General features: G+C 33.1%; 1 protein-coding gene across 1 annotated transcript; it reads right to left on the bottom strand.

Annotated features, from left to right (window-relative positions):
• Nucleotides 1-3,102: 3,102 nt before the first annotated feature.
• LOC142357857 (uncharacterized) lies at nt 3,103-14,315 on the bottom strand. The gene is made up of 4 exons (XM_075409358.1): nt 14,294-14,315; nt 13,794-13,938; nt 13,286-13,413; nt 3,103-3,242 (listed from the first exon to the last, which is right to left on the bottom strand). The coding sequence occupies exons 1-4, from the start codon at nt 14,313-14,315 to the stop codon at nt 3,202-3,204; spliced, it is 336 nt and encodes a 111-aa protein (XP_075265473.1). The 3' UTR covers nt 3,103-3,201.
• Between the last annotated feature and the right edge of the window lie 1,621 nt (nt 14,316-15,936).

Here is a 15,936-nt window from a genome sequence, read left to right as displayed (position 1 = left end):
TGAAGATTCCTCTAGGGATTTCCGTCAATCAAAAGAGTGCTAGCAGACGGAATATTTCATATTACTTGTCGACAAAAATGCAATTAGTGCAAAACAAGAATTTGATTCTGTTTATGAAATCAAATACTTTTTGCCGCTTATATTGTATAGTTGTTATCAGCCTTACGAACTCTTCGGAGCGTTAGTTTGTTTTTAAACTGGGTTTATTTAAAAAAAGTAATATAGGCCAGCCGTCTATGATGGGCTTGTTATTATGGGATCTTTTTCCTCGGTGGGTCAATTTTTTCACAATTCAAATAATTTGAATTGTATTAGGGCACTTTATTTTTTAATTTTTGTAGAATTTTAGCAACTCAAAGAATTTGAATTTAATTGGGGCGCTGTCTTTTTTAAAACTTGTAGAGGAGTATTGAAGAAGTGTCTTTTTAAATCATATTTATTGGACTAAATCTGGAAGCAGGAAAAGAATTTCATGAAAAAATGCGGTTTGGTTCCTGAACAAAAATGAAGAGTGGAGTTAAAATAGTGTTTTTTTTTCATACCACTGTTTTTGAGAGTGCAAGAATCTGAGGTGTAACAAATTTCAGTTATTGAGAGATTTTCGCTACGCCAAGAAAAATTTCTTCTTGCTTTACTGGAACGATTTTTGACTTTGAAAAATGTTTTTAAGAGAATGACTCATATAGATACCCGCTTGTAGACGTTTTTTGTCCAATTGTATTCAATTTTTTTATTGTAATTTGAATTTTTGTAAAAATATATTTTTTGATCGATGCTGCATTAAAATGTAACGCTCTGAAATTGATACCACAACGCTTGTAAGAGCACAATGAAGCGTTACAAGTATAAAATGAGCACAGACTTTTCAAAGTCTTAGTTGATTTTTGTAGTTTTCTGATTAATTTTCTTTTCGTTTTTGGATTTTAAATCTAATGTTTTTCTGAAAAAGCAGTGTAAATGGTGACGTCTTTTTGACAATTTTTGATTTTAGCTCTTCATCTCAACGTGAGGTCTTTTTTGTTTTTGTAAACTCTACACACACTAATCCAATTTTAGCGGTTTGCCAAATTTTTGCTTTTTGGTTCGTTTTTACTGTTAGTTAATAAAAAACAGTTCCTGTGCCGAACCAGGTGACCAATTTCGTGTGGTTAAGAACCTGTTTAGTTTTGATGTTAAATCTTTGAATTTCAGCAAACATTTGTTCACAATTTAGAAAATAGCCCTTTAAATTAACCCTTTGTATATTTTACAATTTAAAGTATAGCCCTCGGAAATTTATACCTCAGTGTTTTGGGGAGCTTCTCAAATTCAAAAATTGGCACAATTACAAAATGGGTACACATTTCTTAACTTTTGTTTTAGGATCTAATTTAGGATCTATAGGTGGACTATTTTTCAAAAAATTAGTGCATATGGCTATTTTGTCCAAATTTTTTAGAATATTTGTATGTATTTTTGTTTTAATTACTGGAAAGGTCTTCTTTTTCGCCTTCAGTACAATTTAAAGAATACTATAGCATTTTTTCCCAAATATTTGAATATTTCGAGTCTTTGAACTCTATTTTTTCTAAGTTTTCTAATCTGTACAGGAGGATGGATATGAAGTTTTTCTAAAGGCCGAATGCTAGATAATGGAATAAACTTGCTTTACTAATTCAATTTTTGTTCAATTCGGTTTTTAACTCGATCAAAAAGTGGTTTTTAAAATCCAAAAAATAGTATTTTCTGTTTATATTTTACAGTGTGTATGTATTCTTCGTATTCTAGCATGTATCATTTTAGCCTTCTTCTAACACCTACAGTTTTTTCTCTGCAATAATCAGTTGATTGAGAAATTAAATAATTTCAGACTCCTTGTTCGACGTTTTTTTTTCAGTTTTTATTGGTTTGATAATTAATTCATTTAATATAAGAAGAGAGCTCAAGCTTGCTGGAATTACAATCTGAAGTTTTTTCCGATTTTTAATTTATAAGAAAATTCTTGGGGTATCGGTTTCTGTATTGATCGATTTCTTGGCTTTTGAAAATTTTTCTTTTTGTTTTATTTTCTTCAATGTTCAATTTTTTTTTGGAATGAGTTGAACCCCTTTTGTCTATGATTTATCCATCAAGGAAGAGGTATATCTGTTTTCTTTTACTAACTATGATTCAAGTATAAAAAATGAGCTTTATTTAATTATCCTATTTTTTTGAAAAATTTGGTTTTGTATCTCAGAATATTATCTGCTTTATGCGTTCAAAAGCTTTCAGTTATTGTACAGATTGTACAGTAAATTCGAGACACTTTCTGAGCTTTGTCAGTTTTTTAGCCTGTCGGTATTTGACCGTCCTAACAGTTAGGCCATTTTTCAACATTAAAAATTGTTTTTAATAATATGAAAATTTCCGGTATCAATATTTCAGTGGTTTTTTAGACAAATATTTTTAAGAAATTTTTGTTCATTTTGATAGACGTGTAAATTATTCCAAAAATTTTAATAAAACCCGTTGGAGTAAAGAACTAAAGTTGTTAGACAAAGGTGAAGTTCGGCCGAAAGCGCTGTTTTTTGACGCTGCGAGGCTTCCAGAATTCTTCAGGCTGTTTTCTTCTCTTTTTAAGATCTGTTCACATCTTTGCATGATTTATGAAGTCAAACTGAAGCTTTTCCAATGCAATTTTACAGCAGAGTGAGAAAACGGTGTTTTTAAAGTAAGTTGCTTTCTCGCTAGCAGTTGTTTTGTTTACATGCGACAATTTGACATTGATTTTTATTGGTTTTTTCCCAACTTTTTTCTCTGATGATTTTCTAAATAGTTTTTCCATTGCATTCATAGTACATTTTTGGTCTAGTCTTTTTTTGTATAGTCAATGGAAATTCTTTGAGTTGTTGCAGGACTTGTCATGCTGTTTTCTTTTGTTTTTATGAAAATGTAGGAACAAACCACGGAGAAGTTTGCACAAAATATTTTTTAATTAAATTTGAAATTGCTTATAATCTGCTGTGCTCTCTTTTTTTATTGAAGGGATTTCCTAGATGAACACTCAAGAATTTTCCTCCAGTACTGTATCGAGCGGTTTAATGGTCTGTACACTTGTTTAATACTCATCGAAATCATTTCAGGTCAATATAAGCGTGGTATACTTACGTCTTTTTCTTCGATTGCAACAGCAGGCCACAATACCGATTATTACTGCAGTCAAAATCAGAGAGCCGATGACAATCAGAACAATGGCAACAGTTGGGATTGAAGTGCTATCTGAGCTAAAAATATATAGAAATTTCCTGAATTAGGGATGAGCTCAAAAAATAAAACCAGTTCAGACATAAAATCGAGTATCGCATTTAAGAGTTTAGGGCTTCTTTGAGTGATATTTTGTTTGATAACAGAAAATATGGGTTTTGTTCCCAAAATGGGATTCATAACTTTTTCGCTCTAGGCGCATTCCAGATCCCAGATGGATCAAAACTGCAAACAATAGCTGATCCACTATCGTGCAAAAAAGCTACAAAGATGGGGTCCGCAAGCCTAGAAACTTATTGACAAGACCGCAACTTGTGTCGCTGACAGAAGGGTCGCAGACCGACCATACCCAAATAGCCGTAGAGCACAGTTTCTGTTTTTGAGCATGACTCGAACTCAGTAAGCATGAATTAAGCTAAGGCTCAAAAAGACGTGAATATTCTTAGAGCGATATAACTCTCGATTTCTCTGCTTAATCGGAGAGGATGGTTAAAACACTCGGTTTCTCTACTGTTTGACAAGCCATTATGCAAAGCAAAGTCGGATTTTCTGAGTCAAAAGGAACATAACTTACAATCAAGATCAAAAGTATAGCATGCATACAAACGTTACTAAAAATAGAAAAAATGAGGTGAAAAGTAAAAGGCTGTCCCCAAAAATTGTCAAAAATTTAGAGATAACAATATTTTAAAAGATGCATACGGCTCACTGGAAGGCATCAGAATGGTAAATAATCTTTTCTCCTACTAGTATATAAATCGCAGAAGTTTACTCAGACGAATTCTCAAAAAACATATAGACTTTCCCATGAAATGCTGCGAAGAAGGTTAATTTAAAGAGAATTGGTTTGTTAATATATGCTAAACAAAACATTCAAATTTAGCAAATTGTTGTTTTTACTGCCCAGACTAGATTATTAATCTTCATGCGCTTGGTTTCTTCTCGGAAACTGCTTCTCAGGCATCCAAACAAACTAAACCCTTTAAGCTAACAAGAAAACTTGAGAAACAGATTATTCAGGACTCTTTCAGCCAGACAATGAATGCTCTTCTCTGTGCTTTTCTCAGTGATTGTCACTAATAGTTTCTAGGAGAAGTAGATGTTGAAAATCAGACAGTTCTTTGAAAAAACAAGAAAAGTGCTTACAATTTAGAGGGAAATTGACGCAGATACTGGGATAGCCTTGTGCTAAAACTATAACAACCGTCTACAAGACGTGAAGATGCTAACGGCATAATTATGTTTTAGTGCAGACCTCATTTGAAATCAGACTGTTTTATTATTCCTTGGTTCTGGCGGCTTTTTTAATACAAATTTTAAAGCGTACGTTTTTTTTGGTACCTTTTTTGGTAAACTTTTGTTTCTGATCTCCAGTGAACAAAGAGGCTCGGTAATGTGCGTACGCACATAATGTTCCGAGCCCGCTAACCCGCATTCTTGACTTAATTGGCTAGCAAATGATGAAGAGATAGAAAATTTTCAATAACATACATATCGTTCAATAAACAACCAATGGAATACAATAATGCCACGCTAGAGGGCCGATAAAAGTTGTTGATAATGGGACTACTAGAAAAGACAAAATAACAATCAAACAACAAACAATTTTTTGACCAAAACTCGATGTCCATAACAAAAAATCAAACTCACATCAGATAAAAACTAAACAAAATATTTTAACCTATACTTCATTAGAAATGACATGGGACCTGTACTTAATGCGACTGGGTAACAGGTCGACGAATAAGAGCAAAGAGGAGCGAAGTTCGAAAATACGTTTCTATTTCATTAAAAAAAATTATTACAAAATTAATTCAATTAATCATTAATATAATTGGATATCATCTGCAGTCATTAAAAATATAAAATCTCAAACATTTTATATAATCTCGCAGTAACAGCAGTAACAAAGCCGAGAAACAATTGTTTGATGCTAAAACCGTTATGAACATTAAATTATAGCTCACTGGAAACTAGTTGTGACCTGTTTTTACAGAAACTGAGCTACAAATCGACCAAAAAACTATTTAAAAAAATGACGAAGCTCTAAAACCAAAAAGTGTTTTTGGAAACAAATATTTTCAAATATTAAAACAATTTTTGAATTTCAACAAAGAGCGATGGATGAGGTTGCAACACCCCAGGAGGCCAATTCGGCCTGTTAAAAGTGAGACTAAGTCTCGACCCCACAAAATGTCAACAAATGCATAAGGAAGCCATAACTTCAAACAATTTTAGGACATCACACTGTTCATGGCACAATAATTAAAAGAAGGTTCCTGCAACAACTGTAAATCATCAATTTCGTCTCATCTTAACATCAACGAGTCTTCCTTATAAAAGGAGCACTTAGACATGACAACAAGATGAAGCCCAAAAACTAAACACTATAGAAATCTCGAAAATTTCTATAAAAAGAAAATTTCGACAATAAGAATATCGAACGCGGATCAGATAAAAACCCAAACAAAACAACTCACCCTATGCTTCATTAGAAACGATATGAGACCAGTTCCCAACGCGACTGGTCAGCAGATCGACAAAAAAAACAAAGAGGTGCGAAGTTCAAAAATAATTTTCGATTTTTGAAAACAATTAAATTCACAGTTATTAATATCATTAGAAATCAACTGAAATCACTTAAAAGTTCATTTATATCAACTTAGGAAGCAATTGAGACTTGTCATTATCCAATGTTTTATTCCGCAAAATTTCAAGGCCTATGGGATCAACAAATATTGTTATATTTAAAAAAAAAACAAAAATCCTTTGAAATGTACAGATAAAAAAAATCTAACATTTTATAAAATCTCGTAGTAAAAGTAGAAACAAAGCCGAGAAACAAATGTTTGAAGCTAACACCGTTGTAATGAATAATTTAGAGCTCACTGGAAGCGGGCTGTGACCTGTGTTTACAGAGACTGAATTACAAATCGACCAAAAATATATTTAAAAGAGAGGAAGCTCAAAAAGCGAAATTTATTTTTGGAAAACAAATCTTTTCAAAAGTCATAGCAGAATTCAGATTTTAAAAAGCAATTGAATAAGTTTCAACACCTCAGGAAGCCAATTGGACCTGTCAATAATGAGACTAAGTCACAAGCCCACAAAAAAAAATTACATAAAGAAGCCAAACCTTCAAATAATTTTACGACATGAGACTGTTCAAGGCACTATAATTATAAGATGTTACCTGCAAGAAATTTAAATTTTAATTTTCTTTTATCTTAAAATCAACGAGTCTTCCTTATAAAAGGAGTACGTAGACATGACAACAAAAAGAAGCCCAAAAACTAAACAGTATAGAAATCTCGAAAATTTTACAAAAGTAATTGGTCGAAGCAACCAGTCATAACGTATATTCAGGCCCAAAACTGCGTGAATCAACAAAAGTAATTGAGAGTTCGATTTAGTTCGATTGAGTTACATGGTGACGGAAATGAAAGCAAAAGCAGATAGTTGAAAAAAAATCTTATTCTTTTTTCTAGATTATTTTCAAAGTCATTAAAACAAACATCTCAAAACTGAAATCTTTAACTAGGTTGAGTTATACGTCCTAGGGAAGCAATTGAGACCTATCGTTGTCACTAATACAACTACAATGAAACATACAAATATACACAAAAACAAAAAAAAATCCGCAAAAGTTATCTTTGCGAGATAATTGTGTCTCAGCCCAAACAGCAAAAACCGTTAACAAAAACAGTTAACATATCCCGACACGTTTTTTTCCAACATTTTGCATTTTGCCTACTATACCTACTTTCAATTGGACTTCTCAATAATCTGATAATTCGACAAGGAAAATAAATGAGAATAATCAATTATGCTAAAAAAATTTGAAAAAGCGTAGTATCATTACAAAGCAACCATTAATTGAAAAAACCTTCTCCAGCATTCATCTATTACTCACAAAAAATTGGTTTCTGCCTGTTTTTACTCAGATTGTGCCCGAAGTTAAAACAATTGAGATAAAATATTGGCAAACTTCAAAAAGTCCCCGATGATTTCTTGAAACAAATATACTCAAAGTCATAACAGACATTAGATACCAACAGAAAAAAACTGACTAAGTTCATTTAAACCTCATAAAAAACTAACTGGATCTTTAATTGCGGAGTTTTAATTACTAAGTTTTTTGGGCCTCAAAAAGTATAGCAAATGAAAGCAAAACTCAAGAAGTCCACAAAATTTTTACGAAAACAATTCGTCAGAGCCATAAAAGCAATGAGCTTAACTGTGAAACCATTATATAATCTCATTGCGCCTTGCTTATTGTAAATAATGTCTGTCATTAATGGAGCCTTGATTTGAAATTCTTCATAATAGACATTTACATAAAACATTTACATAAATTTACATAAAAAACATTTACATGGCGGAAATATTTTGAAAATAAAGTTCAAGCCCCCTTAAAATCTAATAAGTTTTTATCGTAAGGATCCACAGTGAGATCAAGATCAGCCCAAATTTTAATCCGCGTCTAAAAACACACTATTTTGTTCAAATTTTGGCGAAAGAGATCAATTTTTAACATCAATTTTTTTACAGAATTTTTCAGTTTATCAAAAATAAATAATGTTTTTGTACAATTATCGAGTTCAACTTTGCAAAAAACTGACCAAATTTCAATTCCAGAAGACTCTTGAAGCCTGCGGGAGTACAAATAACCCTCTTCTAGGGCTGATGAGAAAATGACTGCAGTTTCAATGTGTTTACGTCCAGCAAATTTAAAGAAAGTGGGCTAAAAAGCATATTTGGTCCCACTTTTGACGAAAAAAGTCTGAACTTGGAAAATTTGTCATAAATTCTGCCAAAAAAACTCGGATCGAACAAGTCAGAAGCCCTGCTCTATCTTTAGAGATAAAATCGATAACGCTATAGTCAACAATTATAACATATTTAGCAAAATTGACAAAAATTTGGTCGAAAAGTACCAAAAATGTGAATAAAAACAGCAGAAAAACAGCTGAATCTAATATTCACAAAAACTTTAGACCTCGAAAACTCCCTATAAAAAGCAAAAATTGAAACAATCTTTTTAACTCCATATTCTACGCTGGACGGGCTTTCTAATGATAGCACTCATAACTCTCTACGATCCCCAGTGATTAAAAAACTTAAAAACTTGCAAGAATCTTGCAAGCTAAGTTTTGAAGCGAATTTGCAAAATTCTTACAAGATTTTGAATCCGACTTGCAAGATTCTTGCAAGTTTTTGAATCCTGCTTGCAAGATTCTTGCAAGAGTTTGAATCCACATTTTTTTAAGTTACCTGGCTGCAAGGGGCGACTGGTGGAGCTGAAAATAAATGCTAAGAACGAGAAAGTAATTATATGTCGGAAAACAATCTGAGGTCAATTTAAAATACCGACTTCGATTTTCTTCCAGTATGATTTTTTTCTCACCCTCCTCCTGTTTCATTCCGGGCTTGGGACCGGCAGTGGCGGAGTTACATAAAACAATTATAGGAGAATTTTAGCATAGCACTAGGTAAAACTACCTAACTCAAAAAACTTTCTCCAAAATAAAACAAAATTAAACAAATAAAGCAACCGATCAAATATACATTTTAACATTATAACATATATGAAACACTAACTTTTTTCCTAGGCAACCTATAGCAAAAATTTTTTTTCGTCCTACACTCTACCTACACAGGAAATATTCCATACCAAAATTGGTTTGATTTGGACAACTCCTTGAACCAATGAAAAAGACCTATTTTTGAAAATAATTTAAAATTAACTAATCGAATTAATCGGAAATTTACGTACGAAAAAACAACTTTTTTCCTACACAAGCTATAGCAAAAATTCTTTTTATTTTAGATTCCAGGTACCATGGATATACTCTGTGCCAAGTTTGGTCCGATTTGAACAACTCCTTGAACCAACGAAGAAGACCTATTTTTAAAATTCGTAATTCGCGAAATTCAAAAATTTCCGTATGTAAAACTTATTTTTTTCCTAGCTACCTATAGCAAAAAATCTTTTCGTCCTACACTCTAACTACACAGGGAATATTCAATAGCAAGTTTGGTTTGATTTGGACAACTCCTTGAACCAATGAAAAAGACCTATTTTTGAAATTTGTTTAAAATTATCTAATCGAATTAATCGGAAATTTATGTACGAAAAACCAACTTTTTTCCTACACAAGCTATAGCAAAAATTCTTTTTATTTTAGATTCCAGGTACCATGGAGATACTCTGTGCCAAGTTTGGTCCGATACTCTGTGCCAAGGTTGATTTTCTTAGATGAAGGTTGAGCTATAAATCGAATGAAAGAAGAACAAAATATGAATTTTCAAAAACACACCGATTTTTTTTAATGAAAACACTTCAAGGACATTAACACCAATAGCTGTCAACTGAAGGCATCATGGGTTAACTTAAATTTCCTTAGGAAGATAATAGACTTCAAATTAATCAGAATTTTTTTTAGGACAACAAAAACATGCTATATTACGGACAGGATCAGTAACAAATGTCCCAAATGTTTGTTTCTCTAAAAATAAATTGTTTTAATGAAAGATGAGAAAAAGATTGAAATATTTTTATTGTTTATTAGATAAATTGAACTTTAAAAAGACGGATTTGATTGCCTCGAGTTATTTCTATTTATTTGTCGGAAAGTTGTGTTCGAATTCAAAATCTTGCAAAAAATCTTGCAAGATTCTTGCAAGATTTCACATTCCAAAGGCGTTTACGAAAAAAGTCATATATTTTCAGTTTTGCTGATCAAGAATTCTGATATCAGTCATGTTATTTGGTTTTCAGTTAGTTTTAGCTACCAAAAGCACATAAATATTTTTTCCGGAATTCAAAATCTTGCAAGATTCTTGCAAGATTTTGAATCCTGGCTAATTTTTTTTTCATTGAATTAGGCTTCGTAACTTGTTCAATAAACAATAACTTGCTTCAAAGATGTTTCCGAAAACACTTGTACCCAGATTTATTTTGTGGCCTTGATTTTTATCTTGCAAGATTCTTGCAAGAATCTTGCAAGTTTTGAATCATCTTGCAAGATTCTTGCAAAATTTGAATCCGCTCATCACTAGGGATGATTATATCGATTGGCCAAAATTGTCTGAACAGAAAATCCATTTGAGTATATAACTCCTCGCCCACTAAAGTGGGTCGGAACAAAAAAAAAGTTGAAAATTCTCGTCATTGACAAAATTGAAGTATCTTTTTAGGGTGTAGATGAAAAGTTTTTAATGATACACAAATCAGGAGAAATCTGATATGCTCTGATAATGAAGCGTGCCTTTGTGAAACTCAGTATGTCAGGGATTTTATTGTCTTCATCTAGTTTTGTTCCAACCAAAAAATACTCTGTTCTTGGTTATAATTTAAAGTTTAATAATAAACAATGCTTCCTGGTGAAGACATTACCTTTGACACTCGTCAACACATTTTCCATCTTCACAACAAGTGTTATTACAATCGACATCGGTCGTGCAGTTGCTACTAGCTCCAGTACAAATTCCCAAGTTATTAAACAACATTAAAGACATGAACAGATAGAAAGAGTAAACGAATGAACCAGCGGTCGGCATTTTGACTAGCAGCTAATAAGACAAACAAATATTTAAATTCAGTCAACAAAAAAAATCAATTTAAAGCACAGTTCTCGGCCGCATAATTTTGGTATAAATTTTTGTTATATTCACAAAACACAGTCAGATTATGTATGCTCAAAAATCAAAACTGGCTATGTCTGGTGGTCAAAGATTTTGGTATGTTGTAGTATACACTACGCAGCGAATTGAGAAGTAAATCTTTACAGCAGCTACGTGTGGTATTTTGCATGATTTACAGACAAATGATCAATCATAAAGTAAATTTGCCTTCTCAGCGCTATTTTTAATTGGGTTGCAATGTAAATAAATATGTTCACGTACTGATCTTAGAAGGCTATAATAAGAAGGACTTAGTTGCTTTAAGGCATAAGTGATCAGTGCATTGTATGGGTGTTTTTAGAGCTTTTTGAGCAATGTCGATTTTTTTTGCATGGTCATCTATATGGTTGCCAAGTTACCATAAACTCCAGATATGGCTTGGATATGGTTGCCAAGAAAGAATTATGGTGGTCAACCCGGGGATGCCATTAACATGTATATATTTGGATGCTTCACAGTGTGGTTTTAAGCGGATAGCATTGCAATCTAACAGTTGACTTATTTACAGTGGTGTCGGATGCGCACTATTCACTAATGGCGACTACTTTACTGAGCTGCAATTCTTTTTTTACTAAAAAACGTTCAATCAACCCAAATCCTAGAAAGAAACAAGAGTTCTTTAATGCTGTTATTTGAATCTGACTGATGATAGTATTTGAAAGGCGTATTTAAAGAAGAAAGAAACCCATATTGAACTCCAGGTACGAACCAGTACTGGGCATGTCTAAATGCAATTCCTTATCAGTACTGATTCTTGCACTGATTCATGTCAATTTTTTACGTGCCCGACGAGCGTTTATACTGATTTTACAATGGTCAGACTTGGGCCAAGTGCAAAAATAAAGTTCCGTACGGGGATTGTACCAACTATATCCCGCTTACTAGACCTTTGTTCTCCCTACTGAGCCACCGTAATTGTTGCAAGTTTGTATTTTGCGCCGTTAATATACGCTCGAAAGAAGGGAAGCGAGAAATGCGAGCAAAATATATTACAAGACGGACTTGCATTTACAATTGCCCATTGATGATTTAAACTTGGAGTTTGGTACGGTAACGTAGCTTTGCGATTAGCTTCAATCAACTGAGTTCTAGATTGTTCTATGGTGTTCCGATGATCTGTTCTGCCGTAGATGTGTACCTCGGGCTGTACCGGCCCTTCGGAATTTTTTTTTACTGATCTCTCAACCGGATCTATTTCCCCGTTTGTAAACTTCATGGTGTGTATATATAGAAGAGAATTTTAAAAATTTTAAGGAATGACTTAAAAAACTCACGTACACATTTTGAAATGCCAAAAGTATTCAGTGCAAGAAGTCAAAATGCCAGAAGTTGCTACTTAACCAGAAGTTGAATTTCGTTGACTCTCGTCATTTTAAAACGTGCGCGTTTCGTGTTTTAAGCATGGATAACTGACTCTGCAAAAGTCACTTCGAAATTCTGAAGTAATATCTCGAACCGCTTCGCGGTTCTCGATAAACGCCAGAAGTTGTGAGGGACTTCAGGCAGACTCAATTAACTATTACATCTGCTTCACCAGTACAACTACTTCACCAAGTAAAATACTTCTTTATAGTATTTAACATTTGTACAAGTTCATCTTCAGGAAACTGTACATTCATACATACATACATAAATGCATACATACATACATACATACATACATACATACATACATACATACATACATACATACATACATACATACATACATACATACATACATACATACATACATACATACATACATACATACATACATACATACATACATACATACATACATACATACATACATACATACATACATACATACATACATACATACATACATACATACATACATACATATATACATACATACAAACATATATAGATGGATACTTTGAGCAGGGCAACCTGCACGGAATGCTTTATGCTATTCTTGGTTTTACAAGAATTCATAACTTGCAAGAATCTTGCAAGATTTTGAATTCATCTGGAAGGTCATTTAATTTTTTCTCCGATATTAGCATTTCAGTTGCAAAAGCTGTATGGATATGAACTACTTAACCAAAACTTACTTCCAGTGCCAATTTACGAGCAGATATTATTTCTAAATTACTTTTATGATTTAGTTCATTAACTTAAAAATTATGGTGTATTTCTCCACTAAAAAGTTTCGACAAATACGGTATTGCAAATTTTGGCTTTAGAGGTTTCTTAAACTGAAGTAATTTTGGTTTTCAAATTTCTGTTTCGAAAAAATATATAGCATTGTCTTCCAAGTGAATTCAGTATCTTGCAAGATTCTAGCAAGTTATCAATTCGAGCTTTACTAGGGATCATAAGGTCTCATTGGCTCTCATAGTAAATAAAATAGTTCAGTCGAATCACCCACCTGTGCTTGTTGTGATATTTCTTGGCATCGATCTTGCATTTCCTTCCAAGTCAGAGAAGGTGAAGACAGAGATTGAATACTCAAATCCAGGCATCAAATTGTAGAGAATGTACCGCAGGTAGCCATCACTAAAAGTGTGAAATAACCAAAAAAATGAGAACTGGAATAATTTTAGCGTTTTGATTCCGTGTACCGTGCTTGAGCGTCAGAAAGCAAAACAGTTAATTTTTTTAATTTAAATTGTTAAAATATCTAATTTAGTGAGATTCATTAACTCATCTTTTTTAGGAGGTACATGAAATTATGTCTCTGTAATACACGACAATTGATTAAAAATAATTTGAAATTATCAATCTTACTTCTAACCGACAATACGGAATATTTAGAGTTTATCACTTGATTTTGGACCATATTGATTATCACTATAGCACATTTCAGTGCTAAGGCTTGTTTCAATCGAAATGATGAGGAGTAAAGAGTAGTTGTACCATGAACACTTTCTACTCACATTTGGACAGAAAAGAATTGGTTGTTGTGATCTGTGTACTGTACAGTGAACCCCCTGAAGAATGATTGGGCAGGTGCCTGCCATGATACTCTCAGTGATGTCTCATCTCGGCTGTAGACATTTAGATTTTCAACAGGATTTGGGTCTAAAATGTCACAAACAGTCTGAACCTAATCACAATATTGTAAACTTAACCAGCGAAGCGCAAGAAACAATTCAGAGACTCAAGCAATTAAAATCTAGTACAATATTGCCCAAAACAGTTCAAAATAAAATTTAAGGAAACAAAAAAACAAAATTTTTTGCTTAATGCGATCCCAGAAAAATTAAAATGAGTTCTTTTAAGTATTAAAATGAGTTCCTTTAATTTAAAATGAATATTAATTTGAGTTTTTAATTAAAATGAGTTCCTCATTTTTAAACCGATGATATTTTCAGTTATAGGGGTTTCAGTGGAAGAAACTTCAAAGGCGTCTAAAAACTTCAAAGCGATTTTTCACCTTCCAAAATATCAGCAGTCATTGTCTACAACTGTACTTTAGATAAAAATTTATGCTAATTATGTTGTAATTTTCACTCAACTATAGATCGTAAGCTACCCAAGCTAAGGTCCCAGAACGAAAGTCGGTATTTCCAGAATGTTCTACACGCAAACGGTATATAGGTATATACTCAGATCGCCTCAGACAAAATTATAAAGATATCCAGACAATTGTGAGTTCAAAAGTTTTGTGCGCCTGGAAGTCAGTATGCCAGAATTTAGTGCGTTCATGTCAAGATTTTCGTGAGTTCATAAAACATTTTGGCTACGTTTGTATTTATTTTGTGCGTTCAGAAAAGAGTTTATCCAAGCTTTCATACACTTTCACCATATATTTGTTCGTTCAAAGAAGTTAGTGCGTTCTTCGTGCTCTCATGTCTAGACTTGACTTCATGCTGATACAAACAGATTGCCAACACAATTTTTGTAATAACAAAAATCCTATATTCTTTCGGCAATGAACGGTATATGCCAAATATATGATTTAACAACCCAGTCAATGAACTTTCTAGCTGAAACAGGGCTATCTGTCCAGTTACTATTGCAAGCAGTGTTTATGCAGTGATTTAAATATCTGCAGTTTTCTATGATTCTAGCGTTTTGACCTTTTTGATCTCAAGCTGAAGGTTTCTCGGTGAGAGTTTCCTATAAAGGGAGCATTCTAATAAAAAAACAATTTGCCCTATTTTTTGTTTTCTTTTTCAAATAAAAAAAAATGAGAACCAGGATCCTTACGTGCACTCCAAATGGCTTATGTCCAGATGCGCGTGCATTCAAATTTGCCTATGCCCAGCCTTTCATGAGTTCATTCATGTTTCCAGAATGCACTAAAATTTTGTAAAAACCCTTAACGCCGAACGTAGCTACTAATCACATATTTGGGAAGAACTTTTCATTTTAGGCTAATTAAACATTTTCCGTTTTGTGATAAAAAAAAGACAAAGAGAAGGAGTGCCAGCCACATTTTTTTAACTTCATGATTGGTACCGGTAGACCCTCCTCTATGTCATTTTTAACGCACGACACTAACCTTGTGGGTTCATTAACGTCTGGACATATCAATTTTTGTTCGGGGACCCCACCCTAGTATATTTAGCCAATGCATCAACCACGAAACTAACGAAAAAGACAACTTAAAAAAGAATCGAAAACTAACCTAGAAGGCTTGTGATATTGCTTTTGATGCCTTGCGATTGTCCGGTTTGCCCTGACAACTCAACTATGTAAGCTGCTCCTGCCTTATGCTCAAAATTTTGTGTTTCAATTTGAAACTGAAGGGAAGATTTGTTCACGCAAGAAGAGGTAGTCAGACACGACACATCAGATAAATTTGTATGCTCAGTTACGTCTAACAAAATTTGAAATTCTCCATCTAAAACATGAAAAGTTATAATCTACTGATTCAAACTTAGGAATAGGTTTCCAGACCAATAGATTCGTAATCTTTCACCTGCTAGGTTTCACGCTGATAATTGCTGAGTAATGTAAGAATTGCAGCAAGGATTGTGGTGGTAAAAATTTTACAGCTAAATTCCCCACAATATTTACAAAAACTCACCAATTTTTACCGCATTACTCGCCATAAGATGCGGCGTTTTGCGG

This window comes from Convolutriloba macropyga, unplaced genomic scaffold, assembly GCF_964194025.1.
Source record: "Convolutriloba macropyga unplaced genomic scaffold, txConMacr16.3 SCAFFOLD_2138, whole genome shotgun sequence".
Lineage (NCBI taxonomy): Eukaryota > Metazoa > Xenacoelomorpha > Acoela > Convolutidae > Convolutriloba > Convolutriloba macropyga.
This window is presented reverse-complemented; position numbering and strand designations above follow the sequence as displayed.

What these genes read in the sequence shown, in the direction of transcription:
- LOC142357857 (XM_075409358.1), bottom strand. Translation starts at nt 14,315, where the DNA reads ATGACTGCTGATATTTTGGAAG. An exon ending in GACTGCTGATATTTTGGAAG is followed by an intron (nt 13,939 to 14,293) that starts GTGAAAAATCGC and finishes GTGACATTTTAG; the next exon opens with ACCCAAATCCTGTTGAAAAT. An exon ending in AAATATCACAACAAGCACAG is followed by an intron (nt 3,243 to 13,285) that starts GTGGGTGATTCG and finishes ATATATTTTTAG; the next exon opens with CTCAGATAGCACTTCAATCC.